Source organism: Ylistrum balloti, unplaced genomic scaffold (genome assembly GCF_031769215.1).
Source record: "Ylistrum balloti isolate Yb309-2 unplaced genomic scaffold, AGI_CSIRO_Ybal_v1 Utg369896, whole genome shotgun sequence".
In the NCBI taxonomy this organism is placed as follows: domain Eukaryota; kingdom Metazoa; phylum Mollusca; class Bivalvia; order Pectinida; family Pectinidae; genus Ylistrum; species Ylistrum balloti.
In genome coordinates this window covers 328,137-354,228 of record NW_026782026.1, presented here as the reverse complement: position 1 = coordinate 354,228, position 26,092 = coordinate 328,137, and the positions used below count along the sequence as shown (strand labels likewise).

Genomic DNA, 26,092 nt, shown 5'->3' with positions numbered 1-26,092 from the left:
GATCTTTCATTTTTTCATGTTTTCCTTTCTATCACGATGTATCACACGTACGTTTCGTCCTTGAATTTTTGGTGGAGGGTTTCTCCGTAATTTTTGTGCCATTTCATCCATTTTCATCAGCATATCAATTTTATTTTGTTGTTGCCAAAGTTCTGATAACTTTGGGTCATTTAATTGTGGAAGTACACCATTTGCCTGACCACGCTTGCGGTCAAACGTGTTCTGCATTAGTTTTTCGTTAATTTCCTTTTGTTCGTGTTCTCTGTTCTGCCTACGTTGTCCAACCATCTCATGGGGCTTGATTTTATGTACATTATTTTGGTGAATCGCGTCATTAAATTGTTGTTTCCGCTGATACTGATTCTTGATTTCGCCAGGAATAATGAGCTTACCATTCTCAAACCTCGGTGCCCTGATCTTGGGTTTAGATTGTTTCTTCCATGTCTGCCATTTCAATATTTTGCTTTCGCCATGTGATTGTGCAGATCTCGAATCCTTTTCTGCTTCCTTCTCCGACTCGCCGGGGAGAAATACGGCAATCTCTCTAATAATGACCCAGTCACTTTGGTTGGCGGTGATTTCAATCACGATGCAGTCTATATTTTCAGGCAATGAAATGTTAGATTTCCTGGTGTCAACGTCACCATCTACAAAGTCGGTGATATGAACCAGATTTTGACAAGGTATTTCGGAATTAGATACAAGCAGTCTAGCATGGTGTAACATGTCCGATTGCTTTGTAGCTTCACCAGAATCGATGAATAACCGGCTAATGTTTTGATGACCTTCGAATATTAACCTGAAGTAATCTCCTTGTTTAGGGTTGACGCCCCAAAAGTATTTGTCAGATAAATCATATGCATGTACGGGTTCATAATCGGAATAAGTTTCGATTTTAGAATCGATCACAGCAGAAGGATTCACATGGTAAAATCGTTTACGAGAATATTGCTGCCCAAATGAGTCTTTGAAACGCCCGTCAACGAGTTTCTGTGTTTTGTCGGTCAAGGATGAAACTATGCCTTTGTGTTGGAACAAAGATTTTTCAGTTCGAATATCTTTCCATTGAGTTTTGATATGTTTCATGGCACTTAGCAAAAGATCACCGGGCTGTTCATCGAAGAACATCAATATATATTCTGACAATTCCTGAAGGTCGGACGATCGAAATAATTTACCAATAAATCCCAAGAAGGAAAATTCTAGACAATACCAGAAAGTGTTTGATTTCGATTGTATGAAATTCAATATATCATCGTAATAATTGTGAGCCGCGATTACGTCATCTTCAAGATGAAGATAATATCGAGATATGTTTTTACTGTACGAGAAAAGATAAGCATAATCTATGTTCTGTTTTGACCGCCAGGCTACTCTGGCTGCAGTGTCGTTAAACGTTCGTTTAAGTTTATTAAAATCGGGGTATATACTTTGATCGTGAGGATGAATGATCTGTAAAAACCCGTTCTGTATAAGCTTAGGGAATTTAGTGGCTATTTGTTTGCTTCTTGACTTGACCCACGTCTCGTTTTTGTCAACCATAAAGACGACAACCACCATAGACTTTCGCTGAGGCGCTTTAGAATATGTAATTAATGAGTATAGAGTCCTTTCAAGGTAGTCAACGCCGTTTCGACGTACCGTTGGGATTCCAATCGTCAGCTCACCTACAAATCAACAGAATGACGGATGAGTACTTATAGACAGTATTCAAACCCAGTATTTTGTATTTGAAGAGTCACATTGCCTACTAGATTTCCATACTATGTATCAATAGTATCGGCCAGTCTGTAACGTGTACGTATACATTGTGACAATGCTGTGCATTGTTTTTACCAAATTAACTAACGGTTAAAACGTTTTTTTTTATATTGTACAAGAGACAGATATGTATAGCACCTGAAAACCTTATTTATGATGTTAATAATGAAATTAATACTGACTCTGATTCTGTCTCCTCGTTCCGTAAAGAAGGGCTTTATCTGGATTAATGGGCAGTTTCATTGATTCCACCTGTAGAAAGTCAATAAGATATACAAAAAGTCACATGAAACACACCCTACGGAATAACATAATACAATATGATGAGGATCAAGTTTAATGGCTATCATGATGATCTCATTTAGACATATTCTATTCCTTTGTGCAATATGAAGCTGGACGTGCTTGAACCAGATGATTCCGTTGTTTGCCTTGTTCTGCTTACCTACGCTGATATATGACTGATGTTATTTATGAAGCAGAAGACTCGTACTCTTCCGGAATACCTGACCTTATTCTCCTCGTATTTTTTCCTGAGTCTCCATTTAAAACTTTTCTGTTCATATTTTATCCTAGTTTTATTGTACTGGAGTTAGGATTACAATTTTGTTGACATGTTGACATTTTCTTGTTGTTTTGAGTCTTGATTGTGATTATGTTGACATGTTGGTATTTTCTTGTTGTTTTGAGTCTTGATTGTGATTATGTTGACATGTTGGTATTTTCTTGTTGTTTTGAGTCTTGATTGTGATTATGTTGACATGTTGGTATTTTCTTGTTTTGTGTTCAGATGTATAAATTACCACAGCTTACCTCAAATGGAGCAAATTGTCGAACTTGTTGTCTCTTTGCAGGTGATGGATTTGATCTGCGGATGTCTGAAAAAGAGTGTAGTTAATAATGTATAGTTTTATCATCGAGGTAGGCAACCTTACTTGTAAGTAGTTAGGCAGTCCGTGTTTACCGCTACGTTTGTGTATAACGATATTTATTTCCGGGTCATCAATGTAGATTTCGATCTTGAATGAAAGTATCTATTCTACACTACTGTCTCAATGGCTTTGAAGCACTTTACCATGATAAAATCTGAACGCGGTAACTTCCTGTTTCTGTCAGGGTGTAAAATGTGGAGAGAAACCTCATTCCGTGTCAGTTTTATTAGAGTCAGCAGCCGTGTTAGGTTTTCTGAGGTTAACACACGGGTAGGACGGGTTGGTGTTGTCTTGGCTCTTTTCGACTTGGGTCGTGTTTGGGGAGTGACGCATGATCTTATACAAGTCAACATTAACTGTTGACAGACGGAGTAGTAGAGGGTCCTGACCGTTTTAGGAGATTACAGACCTAACAGCGGATACAAGACTGAGCGCGTGAATCCTTAAGTAATTTGTTAGATTCTAGTACCTGTTTGTGCGACGTACGGTATTAGTTTGTATAGTATTGTGTTATAGTGCGGGAAATAGCAAGAACCACAGTTATATATATATTGATGTTAGGGTTCATGTGTCGGGTCGGACGCATGTGATATCATTGTTAGTGCCGATCAGAACCGTTTGTACACGTAAGTAATTAAATTTCATAGACTGAGATATTAAAGATTACTCTTCGGTAAAAATGATTATTGCTACCATTTAATTGTAAACACCTTATCCCTGATATCACAGGATACGACACTTAGCTAAACATTACAAGAGTATAAAAGTTGTGTTCGGAATGAAATTCATCAGTTTTGTATTCATATATTTCTCTCAGACTAAGAGTGTTATTTTGGGCGAAAATGCGTCGTAAAAATACAGTTTAACTTGTGACTTTAACACTTTCTTCCATTCAACCAATATCGTCAAGATTCTGTCATCGAAAATACTGTTTTCAATCGGTGTTTGTTATTTTTTTGTGTTTTGCTAGGCTTTACAATTTAGGACCTTAGTATCACTGACGATTCCTAGAAGGACGAAACAGCTGTATGATGTAGTATCACTGACGAGTCCTAGAAGGATGAGAAAGTTGTATGATGCAGCATCATTGACGAGTCCTAGAAGGACGAGACAGCTGTATGATGTAGTATTACTGACGGGTCCTAGAAGGACGAAACAGATTAATGACGTAGTATCACTGACGAGTCCTAGAAGGATGGGACAGTTGTATGATGTAGCATCACTGAAGAAGGACAAAACAGCTGTATTATTCATTCATTGTCTGGCTCTACTTCTTCTGTATCTAGCTCAAAAGTTGTATCAAATGATTATATCTATTTTTTTGTATTTTTAAAATTGTGTAATGATTTTTAACTCCTGACCATATGAAAACAGTTCCAACGGGTGATAGGGCCACTCAACGTAATCACATCGAAAAGTCATAACCTGGGCTAAATGCTCTCCAATACTGAGCAACAAATAGGAACCGAGAAGTACCACTCTTTTAAAAAAAACATTTTGTACGAACAATTAAAAACTTTAAAACATGACCTAAGAGGAGGGCAATCAACAGACATCATCCACACTGTCATTGTATGCATCAACAATATCACTAAATCGTTCACAAACGTGTCAATATACCCATGTAGCTTCACATATATATGTTTAAATATATATTTATATATATCATATACAGCAATTTACAAAAGTATTTATTTTTGTATTATTCTTTATAAAATTTGAACAAAATAAAGATGTAAAAGATGTCCATGCACCATTAGTGTTGATTTTTCTTCTGTCACATACTGTTATTGAGACTTTCCTCTACTGACAAAGTCGTAAAAGCATTTATAATACTTTGACTCGGGTATCCAGTCATAGTATGACCAGATATCAAAATGTTTACTAGTATGTCGTGACGGCTTCACCAAGAAGTAATCTAGATTGTGCTGCTCTTGGCTCGATCAATAAGACGATAGTACAAAGCGGTGCATTCATTAATTCGATATGAGACAGAGAAAATTAAAGATGATTATTAAAATTTGAATTTTAATATATATATAAATTTATATAGTACATATATATGTTCATGTTGTTAGTGGCCATATATAAAGTAGACTGCTAAATGTCCAGAAAACGAACCTGCGTTAGAAGGCACTTGTTCCGAGTTCTCTGTGACACATGATAGTAGATGCATATTAGCCCATATTAACACCAGAATGAGTATTGATGTCCACGTCATCAGGGTCTGCCTCCTACACGAAATCATCCTAGACAACAGCTTGAACAGCCTTAAACGAGGCATCTCTAAACAAAACAGATACACAAATAGATGAAAGCTTTCAATTAAGTAAACAAAGGCATGAATACATTTACATAATTAGGTTCAAATAAATATTTTACATACCTGTCTAAAAGGAGTTTCGGAAATTTAAACTGATTATGTTTTACTTAACGTTGCCGAGAGATAGAGCCAATGACATTTACATTAAAAGGCCCGTGACGATCGCGTTTACCTATATTCTCTCATATTAGATATATCATCAGAAATCTAAAATCAAATTTCAACACACCAAGCGGGTTTTGATTAACCTATAAAACACGCCAAGCTAGTTACATATAATTGAACTATAAAGCACGCCAAGCAAGGTACATATAATTATCTTATTGGTGATACACAAAAAGGTTTTATAAAAAGAAGATATATTGGAGAATGTACCAGATTAATTGCAGATTTACTAGAAAGCACAGAAAAAAAACTCCTTGATTTCTTTTATTGATAGATTTTGTTAAAGCCTTTGTCTCTTTAGAATTTAATTGTATCATTAATTCTCTACATTTTTACAGTTTTGGGTCTTCAATTATTCAATGGATTCAACCCTTTTATAAAAACAGCTCATGTTGCATTATAAATGATGGTCGCCTTTCAGATTTTTTTATATTCAACGTGGGGTGAGACAGGGCGACCCTTTGAGTCCTTATATGTTTTATTTTATGCACCTAACTACTTAGTTCAGCTTTAAAAATCAATCAAAATATAAACGGTATTACTATTAACAATTCAGAATATTTGATAAACCAATTTGCAGATGACACATGTTTTACATTATCTGATGACCAAATTTCTCTTGAAAAAGTTTGCAAAAGGTATCTGGTCTTTACAAAAAAAATATAGTAAAAAACCCAAGCAGTATGGATTGGGGCAAGACGGGGTTGTAGGTTGGAACTTTTACCTGAAAGAAATTTGGTATGGAATCATCAAGGTATCTTTAAATTACTCGGTATCAAATATAACTTTCAGAATACAAATATATTTGAAGATAACTACAGCGAAAAACTAGGAACAGTAAAAAAATATTTAAAGATTGGTCTGTTAGAAATTTATCTTACATTGGAAGAGTAACTATTATCAGAAGTCTAGCGTTGCCTATTTTTTATCCAGACATGAACTGTACTTCCTGATTCTCTTTCATATATTACTATCGAATTACAGATTTTTTTTTTGTTAATTTTTTTTGTGGGATGGAAAGCCAGATAAAATAAAGAGAAATATAATGTATAGCGATTATGGAAATGAAGTACTACGTTTACCACATGTTTTGACTTTTTGTCGTGCACTGAAGATGTCTTGGATACAAAAAAAATCATTGATCCCTCCAGCCAAGCAGCATGGAAAACATTACGTTTAGACAAATTAGAGTGTGTTGGAGGGGATAACATTTTGAAAATGACCAAAGAAGGACTAAAAGAGTTATCAAAATCAATGTAATACTTTTTGGAGGGAAGTGTTTACATTTTGGGCTTCTATGCAAACAAATATGTCCCCCCACAACCACTGAAGATGTGATATCTCAACCTATTTTTCTAAATATTTCTATTAAAAGAGACAATAGATGTTTCTTTTATGAACATTGGTGCAAAAAAATATATTGTTTACTTCGGATTTATTGGAAAACAACCAATTTATATCTTATGAGATTTTTTTCACAAAAAAGTATAATGTTAGTATAAATGTTATAGATCATTATGGTGTTATTAATGCCGTTCCAAGAAATTGGAAGATAATCCTACAGAATGTAACTGTAGACATAAATACTACTCAATATAAATTAATCAATTATCTTAGTATTATTATACTCTCATCGAAACAATTGCGGAAAACCCATTGAATAGCCATAGAAAATGGAAGGAAATCCTAGATATTGATATAAGTGAAGAAACTTGGGAAATGATTAACCTAACACCAAGGGAGGTAACTGATGACACAAAATTGATTAATTTTCGGTATAAAATAGTACACAGTATATTCTATACCAATACAAAATTGATGAAATGTAAACTCTCAGTAATTTATTTATTTTGGGAATGCAGTGTGGTTAAAATGTTTTGTCGTTTGTTGACAGAAATACTGGAAATCAAATATCAAGTTACTTTACCTAGACACCCGAAAATTTTTATTTTTGGTGTATTAGACATAGATCACAGATATGAAGTTAACTTTTTATTGTTTCTTATGAGATACTCAATATACTTGTGTAAATTAAAAAATATATCTCCTACAATTTCTGACTGTTAAAAATACATTAAATATTACAACAGAATAGAAGATATAGGACTCTATACATGTCCCTATAAGAAACGAGAAAATATCAAGAACAAGTGGATTTTTATTAATCAGCTTCAGGTTGCCGATTGCATGGTACTTAATTATAAAGGAAAACTTGAATAAACAAAAGGCATGAATGCATTTACATAATTACGTTCAAATAAATATTTCACATGCCGTTCTAAAAGGCGTTTCGGCAATTTAAACTGATTATGTTTTACTTAACGTTGCCGAGAGATAGAGCCAATGACAGTCACGTTAAAAGGCCCGTGACGATCGCGTTTACCTATATTCTCTCATATTAGATATATCATCAGAAATCTAAAATCAAATTTCAACACACCAAGCGGGTTTTGATTAACCTATAAAACATGCCAAGCTAGTTACATATGATTAAACTATACAACACAACAAGCTGGTTTTAATTAAACTATGCAATAACACAAGCTGGTTTTTGTTAAATTATACAACACCACAAGCTGATTTTTCTTAAACTTTACAACACCACAAGCTGATTTTTCTTAAACTATACAACACCACAAGCTGATTTTTCTTAAACTATGCAATAACACAAGCTGGTTTTTCTTAAACTATACAATAACACAAGCTGGTTTTTCTTAAACTATACAACACCACAAGCTGATTTTTCTTAAACTATGCAATAACACAAGCTGACTTTTCCTAAACTATACAACAACACAAGCTGATTTTTCCTAAACTATACAATAACACAAGCTGGTTTTTCTTAAACTATACAACACCTTAAGCTGATTTTTTCTTAAACTATGCAATAACACAAGCTGGTTTTTCTTAAACTATACAACACCACAAGCTGATTTTTCTTAAACTATACAACACCACAAGCTGATTTTTCTTAAACTATGCAATAACACAAGCTGGTTTTTATCCAACTATACAACAACACAAGCTGATTTTATCAAACTATACAACACAACAAGCTGGTTTTTATCAAAATATACAACACAACAAGCTGGTTTTTATCAAAATATACAACACAACAAGCTGGTTTTTATCAAACTATACAACACAACAAGCACGATCAATAAAGCGTCCATAGATTGATGAAGAAATAAACATTTGCTTTTGTTCGTTTTCTTAGGAAAAGGCTAACATTCCCAAACAATATCTCAAACATTATCTATTGTGTTTTAGGAAAAGGCTAACATTCCCAAACAAAATCTCAAACATCATCTATTGTTTTTAGGAAAAGGCTAACATTCCCAAACAAAATACCAAACATCATCTATTGTTTTTAGGAAAAGACTAACATTCCCAAACAAAATACCAAACATCATCTATTGTTTTTTTAGGAAAAGGCTAACATTCCCAAACAAAATACCAAACATCATCTATTGTTTTTTTAGGAAAAGGCTAACATTCCTAAACACAATCTCAAACATCATCTATTGTGTTTTAGGAAAAGGCTAACATTCCCAAACAAAATACCAAACATCATCTATTGTTTTTAGGAAAAGGCTAACATTCCCAAACAAAATCTCAAACATCATCTATTGTGTTTTAGGAAAAGGCTAACATTCCCAAACAAAATCTCAAACATCATCTATTGTTTTTAGGAAAAGGCTAACATTCCCAAACAAAATACCAAACATCATCTATTGTGTTTTTAGGAAAAGGCTAACATTCCCAAACAAAATACCAAACATCATCTATTGTTTTTTTAGGAAAAGGCTAACATTCCTAAACAAAATACCAAACATCATCTATTTTTTTAGGAAAAGACTAACATTCCCAAACAAAATACCAAACAGTATCTATTGTTTTTAGGAAAAGGCTAACATTCCCAAACAAAATACCAAACATCATCTATTGTTTTTTAGGAAAAGACTAACATTCCCAAACAAAATACCAAACATCATCTATTGTTTTTAGGAAAACACTAACATTCCCAAACAAAATACCAAACATCATCTATTGTTTTTAGGAAAAGACTAACATTCCCAAACAAAATACCAAACAGAATCTATTGTTTTTAGGAAAAGGCTAACATTCCCAAACAAAATACCAAACATTATTTATCGTTTTTAGGAAAAGGCTAACATTCCTAAACAAAATACCAAACAGTATCTATTGTTTTTAGGAAAAGGCTAACATTCCCAAACAAAATACCAAACATCATCTATTGTTTTTTAAGGAAAAGGCTAACATTCCCAAACAAAATCTCAAACATCATCCATTGTTTTTAGGAAAAGGCTAACATTCCCAAACAAAATCCAAAACATCATCTATTGTTTTTTTAGGAAAAGGCTAACATTCCCAAACAAAATCCAAAACATCATCTATTGTTTTTTAGGAAAAGGCTAACATTCCCAAACAAAATATCAAACATCATCTATTGTTTTTTTAGCAAAAGGCTAACATTCCCAAACAAAATATCAAACATCATCTATTGTTTTTTTAGCAAAAGGCTAACATTCCCAAACAAAATATCAAACATCATCTATTGTTTTTTTAGGAAAAGGCTAACATTCCCAAACAAAATACAAAACATCATCTATTGTTTTTTAGGAAAAGACTAACATTCCCAAACAAAATCTCAAACATCATCTATTGTGTTTTTAGGAAAAGGCTAACATTCCCAAACAAAATACCAAACATCATCTTTTGTTTTAGAGGAAAAGGCTAACATTCCTAAACAAAATCCAAAACATATATATTGTCCTGTTTGTAGGTAAAGTGGTACTATATTCACAAACAATATATATTGTCCAAATTTTATATTGTATTGTGTAGGTATAGTGGTATATATATTTTGTTGTGTAGGTAATAAGTGGTATATATATATTGTCCTGTTGTGTAGGTATAGTGGTATATATATTGTCCTGTAGGTATAGTGGTATATATATTGTCCTGTTGTGTAGGTATAGTGGTATATATATTGTCCTGTTGTGTAGGTATAGTGGTATATATATTGTCCTGTTGTGTAGGTATAGTGGTATATATATTGTCCTGTTGTGTAGGTATAGTGGTATATATATTGTCATGTTGTGTAGGTATAGTGGTATATGTATTTCCTGTTGTGTAGGTATAGTGGTATATATATTGTCCTGTTGTGTAGGTATAGTGGTATATATATTGTCCTGTTAGGTATAGTGTATATATATTGTCCTGTATAGTGGTATATATATTGTCCTGTTGTGTAGGTATAGTATATATATTGTCCTGTTGTGTAGGTATAGTGGTATATATATATTGTGTAGGTATAGTCCTGTTGTGTATATATATTGTCCTGTTGTGTAGGTATAGTGGTATATATATTTGTTGTGTAGGTATAGTGGTATATATATTGTCCTGTTGTGTAGGTATAGTGGTATATATATTGTCCTGTTGTGTAGGTATAGTGGTATATATATTGTCCTGTTGTGTAGGTATAGTGGTATATATATTGTCCTGTTGTGTAGGTATAGTGGTATATATATTGTCCTGTTGTGTAGGTATAGTGGTATATATATTGTCCTGTTGTGTAGGTATAGTGGTATATATATTGTCCTGTTGTGTAGGTATAGTGGTATATATATTGTCCTGTTGTGTAGGTATAGTGGTATATATATTGTCCTGTTGTGTAGGTATAGTGGTATATATATTGTCCTGTTGTGTAGGTAGAGTGGTATATATATTGTCCTGTTGTGTAGGTATAGTGGTATATATATTGTCCTGTTGTGTAGGTAGAGTGGTATATATATTGTCCTGTTGTGTAGGTATAGTGGTATATATATTGTCCTGTTGTGTAGGTATGGTATATATATTGTGGTATATATATATATTGTCCTGTTGTGTAGGTATAGTGGTATATATATTGTCCTGTTGTGTAGGTATAGTGGTATATATATTGTCCTGTTGTGTAGGTATAGTGGTATATATATTGTCCTGTTGTGTAGGTATAGTGGTATATATATTGTCCTGTTGTGTAGGTATAGTGGTATATATATTGTCCTGTTGTGTAGGTATAGTGGTATATATATTGTCCTGTTGTGTAGGTATAGTGGTATATATATTGTCCTGTTGTGTAGGTATAGTGGTATATATATTGTCCTGTTGTGTAGGTATAGTGGTATATATATTGTCCTGTTGTGTAGGTAGAGTGGTATATATATTGTCCTGTTGTGTAGGTAGAGTGGTATATATATTGTCCTGTTGTGTAGGTATAGTGGTATATATATTGTCCTGTTGTGTAGGTATAGTGGTATATATATTGTCCTGTTGTGTAGGTATAGTGGTATATATATTTATTGTCCTGTTGTGTAGGTATAGTGGTATATATATTGTCCTGTTGTGTATATATGGTACATATATTGTCCTGTTGTGTAGGTATAGTGGTATATATATTGTCCTGTTGTGTAGGTATAGTGGTATATATATTGTGTAGGTATAGTGGTATATATATTGTCCTGTTGTGTAGGTATAGTGGTATATATATTGTCCTGTTGTGTAGGTATAGTGGTATATATATTGTCCTGTTGTGTAGGTATAGTGGTATATATATTGTCCTGATGTGTAGGTATAGTGGTATATATATTGTCCTGTTGTGTAAGTATAGTGGTATATATATTGTCCTGTTGTGTAGGTATAGTGGTACATATATTGTCCTGTTGTGTAGGTATAGTGGAACATATATTGTCCTGTTGTGTAGGTATAGTGGTACATATATTATATTGTCCTGTTGTGTAGGTATAGTGGTATATATATTGTCCTGTTGTGTAGGTATAGTGGTATATATATTGTCCTGTTGTGTAGGTATAGTGGTATATATATATATTGGTATATATATTGTCCTGTTGTGTAGGTATAGTGGTATATATATTGTCCTGTTGTGTAGGTATAGTGGTATATATATTGTCCTGTTGTGTAGGTATAGTGGTATATATATTGTCCTGTTGTGTAGGTATAATGGTATATATATTGTCCTGTATATATATTGTCCTGTTGTGTAGGTATAGTGGTATATATATTGTCCTGTTGTGTAGGTATAGTGGTATATATATTGTCCTGTTGTGTAGGTATAGTGGTATATATATTGTCCTGTTGTGTAGGTATAGTGGTATATATATTGTCCTGTTGTGTAGGTATAGTGGTATATATATTGTCCTGTTGTGTAGGTATAGTGGTATATATATTATATTGTCCTGTTGTGTAGGTATAGTGGTATATATATTGTCCTGTTGTGTAGGTATAGTGGTATATATATTGTCCTGTTGTGTAGGTATAGTGGTATATATATTGTCCTGTTGTGTAGGTATAGTGGTATATATATTGTCCTGTTGTGTAGGTATAGTGGTATATATATTGTCCTGTTGTGTAGGTATAGTGGTATATATATTGTCCTGTTGTGTAGGTATAGTGGTATATATATTGTCCTGTTGTGTAGGTATAGTGGTATATGTATTGTCCTGTTGTGTAGGTATAGTGGTATATATATTGTCCTGTTGTGTAGGTATAGTGGTATATATATTGTCCTGTTGTGTAGGTATAGTGGTATATATATTGTCCTGTTGTGTAGGTATAGTGGTATATATATTGTCCTGTTGTGTAGGTATAGTGGTATATATATTGTGTAGGTATAGTGGTATATATATTGTCCTGTAGGTCTAGTGGTATATATATTGTCCTGTTGTGTAGGTATAGTGGTATATATATTGTCCTGTTGTGTAGGTATAGTGGTATATCTATTGTCCTGTTGTGTAGGTATAGTGGTATATATATTGTCCTGTTGTGTAGGTATATATATTGTGGTATATATATATATATTGTCCTGTTGTGTAGGTATAGTGGTATATATATTGTCCTGTTGTGTAGGTATAGTGGTATATATATTGTCCTGTTGTGTAGGTATAGTGGTATATATATTGTCCTGTTGTGTAGGTATAGTGGTATATATATTGTCCTGTTGTGTAGGTATAGTGGTATATATATTGTCCTGTTGTGTAGGTATAGTGGTATATATATTGTCCTGTTGTGTAGGTATAGTGGTAGATATATTGTCCTGTTGTGTAGGTATAGTGGTATATATATTGTCCTGTTGTGTAGGTATAGTGGTATATATATTGTCCTGTTGTGTAGGTATAGTGGTATATATATTGTCCTGTTGTGTAGGTATAGTGGTATATATATTGTCCTGTTGTGTAGGTATAGTGGTATATATATTGTCCTGTTGTGTAGGTATAGTGGTATATATATTGTCCTGTTGTGTAGGTATAGTGGTATATATATTGTCCTGTTGTGTAGGTATAGTGGTATATATATTGTCCTGTTGTGTAGGTATAGTGGTATATATATTGTCCTGTTGTGTAGGTATAGTGGTATATATATTGTCCTGTTGTGTATATAGTGGTATATATATTGTCCTGTTGTGTAGGTATAGTGGTATATATATTGTCCTGTTGTGTAGGTATAGTGGTATATATATTGTCCTGGTGTGTAGGTATATATATTGTGGTATATATATATGTCCTGTTGTGTAGGTATAGTGGTATATATATTGTCCTGTTGTGTAGGTATAGTGGTATATATATTGTCCTGTAGTGTAGGTATAGTGGTTATATGGTCAGTGTAATAGTGGTATCTGTCCTGTTGTGTAGGTATAGTGGTATATATATTGTCCTGTTGTGTAGGTATAGTGGTATATATATTGTCCTGTTGTGTAGGTATAGTGGTATATATATTGTCCTGTTGTGTAGGTATAGTGGTATATATATTGTCCTGTTGTGTAGGTATAGTGGTATATATATTGTCCTGTTGTGTAGGTATAGTGGTATATATATTGTATATAGTATATATATTGTCCTGTTGTGTAGGTATAGTGGTAAATATATTGTCCTGTTGTGTAGGTATAGTGGTATATATATTGTCCTGTTGTGTAGGTATAGTGTATATATATTGTCCTGTTGTGTAGGTATAATGATATATATTGTCCTGTTGTGTAGGTATAGTGGTATATATATTGTCCTGTTGTGTTAGGTATAGTGGTATATATATTGTCCTGTTGTGTAGGTATAGTGGTACAGATATTGTCCTGTTGTGTAGGTATAGTGGTATATATATTGTCCTGTTGTGTAGGTATATATATTGTGGTATATATATATATTGTCCTGTTGTGTAGGTATAGTGGTATATATATTGTCCTGTTGTGTAGGTATAGTGGTATATATATTGTCCTGTTGTGTAGGTATAGTGGTATATATATTGTCCTGTTGTGTAGGTATAGTGGTACATATATTGTCCTGTTGTGTAGGTATAGTGGTACATATATTGTCCTGTTGTGTAGGTATAGTGGTATATATATTGTCCTGTTGTGTAGGTATAGTGGTATATATATTGTCCTGTTGTGTAGGTATAGTGGTATATATATTGTCCTGTTGTGTAGGTATAGTGGTATATATATTGTCCTGTTGTGTAGGTATAGTGGTATATATATTGTCCTGTTGTGTAGGTAGAGTGGTATATATATTGTCCTGTTGTGTAGGTAGAGTGGTATATATATTGTCCTGTTGTGTAGGTATATATATTGTCCTGTTGTGTAGGTATATATATATATTGTCCTGTTGTGTAGGTATAGTGGTATATATATTGTCCTGTTGTGTAGGTATAGTGGTATATATATTGTCCTGTTGTGTAGGTATAGTGGTATATATATTGTCCTGTTGTGTAGGTATAGTGGTATATATATTGTCCTGTTGTGTAGGTATAGTGGTATATATATTGTCCTGTTGTGTAGGTATAGTGGTATATATATTGTCCTGTTGTGTAGGTATAGTGGTATATATATTGTCCTGTTGTGTAGGTATAGTGGTATATATATTGTCCTGTTGTGTAGGTATAGTGGTATATATATTGTCCTGTTGTGTAGGTATAGTGGTATATATATTGTCCTGTTGTGTAGGTATAGTGGTATATATATTGTCCTGTTGTGTAGGTATAGTGGTATATATATTGTCCTGTTGTGTAGGTATGTGGTATATATATTGTCCTGTTGTGTAGGTATAGTGGTATATATATTGTCCTGTTGTGTAGGTATAGTGGTATATATATTGTCCTGTTGTGTAGGTATAGTGGTATATATATTGTCCTGTTGTGTAGGTATATATATTGTGGTATATATATTGTCCTGTTGTGTAGGTATAGTGGTATATATATATATATATTGTCCTGTTGTGTAGGTATAGTGGTATATATATTGTCCTGTTGTGTAGGTATAGTGGTATATATATTGTCCTGTTGTGTAGGTATAGTGGTATATATATTGTCCTGTTGTGTAGGTATAGTGGTATATATATTGTCCTGTTGTGTAGGTATAGTGGTATATATATTGTCCTGTTGTGTAGGTATAGTGGTATATATATTGTCCTGTTGTGTAGGTATAGTGTTGTGTATATATATATATTGTCCTGTTGTGTAGGTATAGTGGTATATATATTGTCCTGTTGTGTAGGTATAGTGGTATATATATTGTCCTGTTGTGTAGGTATAGTGGTATATATATTGTCCTGTTGTGTAGGTATAGTGGTATATATATTGTGTAGGTATAGTGGTATATATATTGTTCTGGTGTGTAGGTATAGTGGTATATATATTGTCCTGTTGTGTAGGTATAGTGGTATATACATTGTCCTGTTGTGTAGGTATAGTGGTATATATATTGTCCTGTTGTGTAGGTATAGTGGTATATATATTGTCCTGTTGTGTAGGTATAGTGGTATATATATTGTCCTGTTGTGTAGGTATAGTGGTACATATATTGTCCTGTTGTGTAGGTATAGTGGTATATATATTGTTCTGGTGTGTAGGTATAGTGGTATATATATTGTCCTGTTGTGTAGGTATAGTGGTATATACATTGTCCTGTTGTGTAGGTATAGTGGTATATATATTGTCCTGGTGTGTAGGTATAGTGGTATATATATTGTCCTGTTGTGTAGGTATAGTGGTATATATATTGTCCTGTTGTGTAGGTATAGTGGTACATATATTGTCCTGTTGTGTAGGTATAGTGGTATATATATTGTCCTGTTGTGTAGGTATAGTGGTATATATATTGTCCTGTTGTGTAGGTATAGTGGTATATATATTGTCCTGTTGTGTAGGTATAGTATATTGGTAGGTATATATTATATTGTCCTGTTGTGTAGGTATAGTGGTATATATATTGTCCTGTTGTGTAGGTATAGTGGTATATATATTGTCCTGTTGTGTAGGTATAGTGGTATATATATTGTCCTGTTGTGTAGGTATAGTGGTATATATATTGTCCTGTTGTGTAGGTATAGTGGTATATATATTGTCCTGTTGTGTAGGTATAGTGGTATATATATTGTCCTGTTGTGTAGGTAGAGTGGTATATATATTGTCCTGTTGTGTAGGTATAGTGGTATATATATTGTCCTGTTGTGTAGGTATAGTGGTATATATATTGTCCTGATGTATAGGTATAGTGGTATATATATTGTCCTGTTGTGTAGGTATAATGGTATATATATTGTCCTGTTGTGTAGGTATAGTGGTATATATATTGTCCTGTTGTGTAGGTATAGTGGTATATATATTGTCCTGTTGTGTAGGTATAGTGGTATATATATTGTCCTGTTGTGTAGGTATAGTGGTATATATATTGTCCTGTTGTGTAGGTATAGTGGTATATATATTGTCCTGTTGTGTAGGTATAGTGGTATATATATTGTCCTGTTGTGTAGGTATAGTGGTATATATACTGTCCTGTTGTGTAGGTATAGTGGTATATATATTGTCCTGTTGTGTAGGTATAGTGGTATATATATTGTCCTGTTGTGTAGGTATAGTGGTATATATATTGTCCTGTTGTGTAGGTATAGTGGTATATATATTGTCCTGTTGTGTAGGTATAGTGGTATATATATTGTCCTGTTGTGTAGGTATAGTGGTATATATATTGTCCTGTTGTGTAGGTATAGTGGTATATATATTGTCCTGTTGTGTAGGTATAGTGGTATATATATTGTCCTGTTGTGTAGGTATAGTGGTATATATATTGTCCTGTTGTGTAGGTATAGTGGTATATATATTGTCCTGTTGTGTAGGTATAGTGGTATATATATTGTCCTGTTGTGTAGGTATAGTGGTATATATATTGTCCTGTTGTGTAGGTATAGTGGTATATATATTGTCCTGTTGTGTAGGTATAGTGGTATATATATTGTCCTGTTGTGTAGGTATAGTGGTATATATATTGTCCTGTTGTGTAGGTATAGTGGTATATATATTGTCCTGTTGTGTAGGTATAGTGGTATATATATTGTCCTGTTGTGTAGGTATAGTGGTATATATATTGTCCTGTTGTGTAGGTATAGTGGTATATCTATTGTCCTGTTGTGTAGGTATAGTGGTATATATATTGTCCTGTTGTGTAGGTATAGTGGTATATATATTGTCCTGTTGTGTAGGTATAGTGGTATATATATTGTCCTGTTGTGTAGGTATAGTGGTATATATATTGTCCTGTTGTGTAGGTATAGTGGTATATATATTGTCCTGTTGTGTAGGTATAGTGGTATATATATTGTCCTGTTGTGTAGGTATAGTGGTATATATATTGTCCTGTTGTGTAGGTATAGTGGTATATATATTGTCCTGTTGTGTAGGTATCGTGGTATATATATTGTCCTGTTGTGTAGGTATAGTGGTATATATATTGTCCTGTTGTGTAGGTATAGTGGTATATATATTGTCCTGTTGTGTAGGTATAGTGGTATATATATTGTCCTGTTGTGTAGGTATATATATATATTGTCCTGTTGTGTAGGTATAGTGGTATATATATTGTCCTGTTGTGTAGGTATAGTGGTATATATATTGTCCTGTTGTGTAGGTATAGTGGTATATATATTGTCCTGTTGTGTAGGTATAGTGGTATATATATTGTCCTGTTGTGTAGGTATATATATATATTGTCCTGTTGTGTAGGTATAGTGGTATATATATTGTCCTGTTGTGTAGGTATAGTGGTATATATATTGTCCTGTTGTGTAGGTATAGTGGTATATATATTGTCCTGTTGTGTAGGTATAGTGGTATATATATTGTCCTGTTGTGTAGGTATAGTGGTATATATATTGTCCTGTTGTGTAGGTATAGTGGTATATATATTGTCCTGTTGTGTAGGTATAGTGGTATATATATTGTCCTGTTGTGTAGGTATAGTGGTATATATATTGTCCTGTTGTGTAGGTATAGTGGTATATATATTGTCCTGTTGTGTAGGTATAGTGGTATATATATTGTCCTGTTGTGTAGGTATAGTGGTATATATATTGTCCTGTTGTGTAGGTATAGTGGTATATATATTGTCCTGTTGTGTAGGTATAGTGGTATATATATTGTCCTGTTGTGTAGGTATAGTGGTATATATATTGTCCTGTTGTGTAGGTATAGTGGTATATATATTGTCCTGTTGTGTAGGTATAGTGGTACATATATTGTCCTGTTGTGTAGGTATAGTGGTATATATATTGTCCTGTTGTGTAGGTATAGTGGTATATATATTGTCCTGTTGTGTAGGTATAGTGGTATATATATTGTCCTGTTGTGTAGGTATAGTGGTATATATATTGTCCTGTTGTGTAGGTATAGTGGTATATATATTGTCCTGTTGTGTAGGTATAGTGGTATATATATTGTCCTGTTGTGTAGGTATAGTGGTATATATATTGTCCTGTTGTGTAGGTATAGTGGTATATATATTGTCCTGTTGTGTAGGTATAGTGGTATATATATTGTCCTGTTGTGTAGGTATAGTGGTATATATATTGTCCTGTTGTGTAGGTATAGTGGTATATATATTGTCCTGTTGTGTAGGTATAGTGGTATATATATTGTCCTGTTGTGTAGGTATAGTGGTATATATATTGTCCTGTTGTGTAGGTATAGTGGTATATATATTGTCCTGTTGTGTAGGTATAGTGGTATATATATTGTCCTGGTGTGTAGGTATAGTGGTATATATATTGTCCTGTTGTGTAGGTATAGTGGTATATATATTGTCCTGTTGTGTAGGTATAGTGGTATATATATTGTCCTGTTGTGTAGGTATAGTGGTATATATATTGTCCTGTTGTGTAGGTATAGTGGTATATATATTGTCCTGTTGTGTAGGTATAGTGGTATATATATTGTCCTGTTGTGTAGGTATAGTGGTATATATATTGTCCTGTTGTGTAGGTATAGTGGTATATATATTGTCCTGTTGTGTAGGTATAGTGGTATATATATTGTCCTGTTGTGTAGGTATAGTGGTATATATATTGTCCTGTTGTGTAGGTATAGTGGTATATATATTGTCCTGTTGTGTAGGTATAGTGGTATATATATTGTGTAGGTATAGTGGTATATATATTGTGTAGGTATAGTGGTATATATATTGTCCTGTTGTGTAGGTATAGTGGTATATATATTGTGTAGGTATAGTGGTATATATATTGTACTGTTGTGTAGGTATAGTGGTATATATATTGTGTAGGTATAGTGGTATATATATTGTACTGTTGTGTAGGTATAGTGGTATATATATTGTCCTGTTGTGTAGGTATAATGGTATATATATTGTCCTGTTGTGTAGGTATAGTGGTATATAAATTGTCCTGTTGTGTGGGTATAGTGGTGTATATATTGTCCGGTTGTGTAGGTAAAGTGGTATATATATTGTCCTGTTGTGTAGGTATAGTGGTATATATATTGTCCTGTTGTGTAGGTATAGTGGTATATATATTGTCCTGATGTGTAGGTATAGTGGTATATATATTGTCCTGTTGTGTAGGTATAGTGGTATATATATTGTCCTGTTGTGTAGGTATAGTGGTATATATATTGTCCTGTTGTGTAGGTATAGTGGTATATATATTGTCCTGTTGTGTAGGTATAGTGGTATATATATTGTCCTGTTGTGTAGGTATAGTGGTATATATATTGTCCTGTTGTGTAGGTATAGTGGTATATATATTGTCCTGTTGTGTAGGTATAGTGGTATATATATTGTCCTGTTGTGTAGGTATAGTGGTATATATATTGTCCTGTTGTGTAGGTATAGTGGTATATATATTGTCCTGTTGTGTAGGTATAGTGGTACATATATTGTCCTGTTGTGTAGGTATAGTGGTATATATATTGTGTAGGTATAGTGGTATATATATTGTCCTGTTGTGTAGGTATAGTGGTATATATATTGTCCTGTTGTGTAGGTATAGTGGTATATATATTGTCCTGTTGTGTAGGTATAGTGGTATATATATTGTCCTGTTGTGTAGGTATAGTGGTATATATATTGTCCTGTTGTGTAGGTATATATATTGTGGTATATATATATATTGTCCTGTTGTGTAGGTATAGTGGTATATATATTGTGTAAGTATAGTGGTATATATATTGTCCTGTTGTGTAGGTATAGTGGTATATATATTGTGTAGGTATAGTGGTATATATATTGTCCTGTTGTGTAGGTATAGTGGTTTGGTAAATTGTATTGACTAATATTACGAACTGAAAATTATAATTTGATAGCGATCACATGTTTACAAAATTCATTATTAATTCTGCTCTTTTCGAAATGACACTGTACCGGTATTAATTAGTCTGATCGTATATAGTTTCACACTTCAAAAATTGAGGAATAGTGGTGTCTCTGGCAACAAATATTTGCCTGTATACGGGTGCATACATGTATGTGACAGGGTCGGATGCGTACCGGCTGTGTTGCACGTATTGCAAACACAACTTTTAATATTTATAAAATGAAGTTTGTTTCGTGTGGTGATGAGTGGAGATGAATAAGTCCAAACGCTGTTCGGGTGTTGCAGGTTTATTGAGATGTAGACTATGGAGATATGGATCACTCACATACCTTCAGGAACCGATACCCATACTGGCTAGAAATGTGGTCGTATTTTTATCTACATCTATAACCTATACATTAATGGCTTAATTAGGAAATATCCTTAGTTGTGTTCTTATATAATAGAAAATTCCACACTTATTTATAAGTCATCTCTAAATCGCACAAATGCTGTCGACATCGTGCGCACATCTCGTGTAACGTTGTGTCATCCCACAACTGTATGCTGTGCTATTTTGACGTCATTGTTCGATCACAAAGGCTGTATAAATGCTGTGCTCTGTTGACATCACAAGGGTATAATCATTTTGGAAATGAGATACGTACACCTGTAGAACAAGCTTTTTTATTGAAAGTCCCGACATGACGATTCAAGTTATTTATAGAACCTTACTTCTGTATATAGGCCATGTATACACAATTACCCGAGTTGGGTACATATAAGGGTTGGTGACAATGTTTGAATAGTTAACATATTGAAGTTATCACGGTCTTGCCAGCAGAGTTCATTTGAAATTTATCCACATTCGACATTGACCATCTTCAATTCCAAAAGACAAAAAATGATAAAATCTACTGTTAGTATGAGAACGAAATTTCCCTTTCATTGGATTTTGTCGAGGTGTGGTTGTTGAGTTTCTGCGTTTATAAAGATATGTCTCGGCTATGTAATGTGCTGTTAATATTTCGGAGAGTCTTTCGGGGCCGAGGCAAATGTTCTGTCGTCTGCTGTACATATAAATATCGATAGTCTCATCGTACATTTAAGCTAAAAGCTACCATATTTATTGAAGTTAACAGACTGTTACTAGTACAGGCATTACAATCGGTACGCATACCGAAGGCACATACTGAGGTATAGAATAAAATCTCACATATACAAACACATGTACCAAGGTTTAGCTTACCTTACTGTTATTGACGGTCTTTCTAACTTTCTGCGGCTTTCTGTCGATAATCCATATTTTACAAACGATGTTGTATTATCCCTACATCCTATTTCTGTTAACTATACACGTGTGCGCAATTACAGTCTGTCATATTATTAATCCACGTTTCTTTTCCGTCCTTTCTCGATCAAACATCAGTAACAACTGAGACGTGACTGTCGTCTGCTTCGAGCTCCTGGACTGATGTATTTTTACCAGATTATATAGAGGTCATTTAAAACACGTTCAGTTCATGATACCAATAGACAATGAAAAAACCCTTATATAATGAGATCAACGAATTGTATACCAAAGAGGTTTTAAGTCTCCTTACCGAAACCTTCCACACTCCAGGGGTTACTTTTTCTCTCTATACCCCTGGAACATAGGGCAAAATTGAAGGTTCAATGTGCAGGTTTGATACCCCAATGTACATCAAACGAATCCCAACAATATGATACAGCGTCAACACGTGGTGTCGAAAATATAGCGTCTGCACAAAGTAATAAAGTACGTTTAATGTATAATACTGCTGCATCCATAGTTACCATATAATCCCTGGACAGTTTCCCATAGTTACCATATAATCCCTGGACAGTTTCCCATAGTAACAAGATAATCCCTGGTCAGTTTTCCATAGTTACAAGATAATCCCCGGACAGTTTCTCATAGTTATCAGATAATCCCTAGACAGTTTCCCATAGTTACCAGATAATCCCTGGACAGTTTCCCGTAGTTATCAGATAATCCCTGGACAGTTTCCTGTAGTTATTAGATAATCCGTGGACAGTTTCCCATAGTTATCAGATAATCCCTGGACAGTTTCCCATAGTTATCAGATAATTCCTAGACAGTTTCCCATAGTTAATAGATAATCCCTGGACAGTTTCCCGTAGTTATCAGATAATCCCTGGACAGTTTCCCGTAGTTATCAGATAATCCCTAGACAGTTTCCCATAGTTACAAGATAATCCCTGGACAGTTTCCCGTAGTTATCAGATAATCCCTGGACAGTTTCCCGTAGTTATCAGATAATCCCTGGACAGTTTCCCTTAGTTATCAGATAATCCCTGAACAGTTTCCCATAGTTATCAGATAATCCCTAGACAGTTTCCCGTAGTTATCAGATAATCCCTGGACAGTTTCCTGTAGTTATCAGATAATCCCTGGACAGTTTCCCGTAGTTATCAGATAATCCCTGGACAGTTTCCTGTAGTTATCAGATAATCCCTGGACAGTTTTCCATAGTTATCAGATAATCCCTGGACATTTTCCCTTAGTTATCAGATAATCCCTAGACAGTTTCCCGTAGTTATCAGATAATCCCTGGACATTTTCCCTTAGTTTCCCTAGACAGTTTTCCATAGTTATCAGATAATCCCTAGACATTTTCCCATAGTTACAAGATAATCCCTGGACAGTTTCCCTTAGTTATCAGATAATCCCTAGACATTTTTCCATAGTTACAAGATAATCCCTGGACAGTTTCCCTTAGTTATCAGATAATCCCTGGACAGTTTCCCTTAGTTATCAGATAATCCCTAGACAGTTTTCCATAGTTATCAGATAATCCCTAGACATTTTCCCATAGTTATCAGATAATCCCTGGACAGTTTCCCATAGTTACAAGATAATCCCTAGACAGTTTCCCATAGTTATAAGATAATCCCTGGACAGTTTCCTATAGTTATCAGATAATCCCTGGACAGTTTCCCATAGTTATCAGATAATCCCTGGACAGTTTCCCATAGTTATCAGATAATCCCTGGACAGTTTCCCGTAGTTATCAGATAATCCCTGGACAGTTTCCTGTAGTTATCAGATAATCCCTGGACAGTTTTCCATAGTTACAAGATAATCCCTGGACAGTTTCCCTTAGTTATCAGATAATCCCTGGACAGTTTCCCTTAGTTATCAGATAATCCCTGGACAGTTTCCCGTAGTTATCAGATAATCCCTAGACAGTTTCCCGTAGTTATCAGATAATCCCTGGACAGTTTCCTGTAGTTATCAGATAATCCCTGGACAGTTTCCCGTAGTTATCAGATAATCCCTAGACAGTTTCCCATAGTTATCAGATAATCCCTGGACAGTTTTCCATAGTTATCAGATAATCCCTGGACAGTTTTCCATAGTTATCAGATAATCCCTAGACATTTTCCCATAGTTACAAGATAATCCCTGGACAGTTTCCCTTAGTTATCAGATAATCCCTAGACAGTTTTCCATAGTTATCAGATAATCCCTAGACATTTTCCCATAGTTTTCCCATCAGATAATCCCTGGACAGTTTCCCATAGTTACAAGATAATCCCTAGACAGTTTCCCATAGTTATAAGATAATCCCTGGACAGTTTCCTATAGTTATCAGATAATCCCTAGACATTTTCCCATAGTTACAAGATAATCCCTAGACAGTTTCCCTTAGTTATCAGATAATCCCTAGACAGTTTTCCATAGTTATCAGATAATCCCTGGACAGTTTCCCGTAGTTATCAGATAATCCCTGGACATTTTCCCTTAGTTATCAGATAATCCCTAGACAGTTTTCCATAGTTATCAGATAATCCCTAGACATTTTCCCATAGTTATCAGATAATCCCTGGACAGTTTCCCTTAGTTATCAGATAATCCCTAGACAGTTTTCCATAGTTATCAGATAATCCCTAGACATTTTCCCATAGTTACAAGATAATCCCTGGACAGTTTCCCTTAGTTATCAGATAATCCCTAGACAGTTTTCCATAGTTATCAGATAATCCCTAGACATTTTCCCATAGTTACAAGATAATCCCTGGACAGTTTCCCTTAGTTATCAGATAATCCCTGGACAGTTTTCCATAGTTATCAGATAATCCCTAGACATTTTCCCATAGTTATCAGATAATCCCTGGACAGTTTCCCATAGTTACAAGATAATCCCTGTGGACAGTTTCCCATAGTTATAAGATAATCCCTGGACAGTTTCCTATAGTTATCAGATAATCCCTGGACAGTTTCCCATAGTTATCAGATAATCCCTGGACAGTTTCCCATAGTTATCAGATAATCCCTGGACAGTTTCCCTTAGTTATTAGATAATCCCTGGACAGTTTCCTGTAGTTATCAGATAATCCCTGGACAGTTTCCTATAGTTATCAGATAATCCTAGACAGTTTCCCATAGTTACCAGATAATCCCTGGACAGTTTCCCATAGTTATCAGATAATCCCTGGACAGTTCCCCGTAGTTATCAGATAATCCCTGGACAGTTTCCTGTAGTTATCAGATAATCCCTGGACAGTTTTCCATAGTTATCAGATAATCCCTGGACAGTTTCCTGTAGTTATCAGATAATCCCTGGACAGTTCCCCGTAGTTATCAGATAATCCCTGGACAGTTTCCCATAGTTATCAGATAATCCCTGGACAGTTTTCCATAGTTATCAGATAATCCCTGGACAGTTTTCCATAGTTATCAGATAATCCCTGGACAGTTTCCCATAGTTATAAGATAATCCCTGTGGACAGTTTCTAAATTCCCTTTGGACTACAAGGCAAAAGTTGCTGCGGTTTGGTAAATTATATGCGTTGTAAGAGTTATTTCCCTTCCAGCGGCGATTCACTGGATAACACTATCGCGGTAGTCGGAATGCCACATACTATTTCACTAACATTAATGAGTAACATTTAATCTTTATATAAATCTACAAAGTAGAACAGTTAAAAATATTCAGAAATACATTAAAATACATCCGAATATATTTCATACAAGTTGAGATACCGCTGAATAGTACGGAGTCAGTACCATGGTACTGGTCTATGTATTTGTGTTTGATGCTAGGGGCTGGAAGTCACTTTTCAGTCAAACAAGTGGCTTGAGGTCACTTGTCAGAAATTGTTCACGGCGATAGTCACTGACAAGTAATACTACACACCTAAAGTCACTTATCTCTGATGCTAGGGGATTGAAGTCACATATTACTGATGCCTGGGGCTGGAAGTCACTTTTCAGTCAT

The 26,092-nt window shown here is 34.2% G+C and overlaps 1 protein-coding gene across 1 annotated transcript; it reads right to left on the bottom strand.

The window, feature by feature from the left end:
* Positions 1-6: 6 nt before the first annotated feature.
* On the bottom strand, positions 7-4,977 carry LOC132546570 (alpha-1,3-mannosyl-glycoprotein 4-beta-N-acetylglucosaminyltransferase C-like). The gene is made up of 4 exons (XM_060210288.1): positions 4,815-4,977; positions 2,575-2,639; positions 1,944-2,013; positions 7-1,667 (listed from the first exon to the last, which is right to left on the bottom strand). The coding sequence occupies exons 1-4, from the start codon at positions 4,975-4,977 to the stop codon at positions 7-9; spliced, it is 1,959 nt and encodes a 652-aa protein (XP_060066271.1).
* Between the last annotated feature and the right edge of the window lie 21,115 nt (positions 4,978-26,092).

What these genes read in the sequence shown, in the direction of transcription:
- LOC132546570 (XM_060210288.1), bottom strand. Translation starts at nt 4,977, where the DNA reads ATGCCTCGTTTAAGGCTGTTCAAGCTGTTGTCTAGGATGATTTCGTGT. An exon ending in ACAAGTGCCTTCTAACGCAG is followed by an intron (nt 2,640 to 4,814) that starts GTTCGTTTTCTG and finishes ACTCTTTTTCAG; the next exon opens with ACATCCGCAGATCAAATCCA. An exon ending in GACAATTTGCTCCATTTGAG is followed by an intron (nt 2,014 to 2,574) that starts GTAAGCTGTGGT and finishes GACTTTCTACAG; the next exon opens with GTGGAATCAATGAAACTGCC.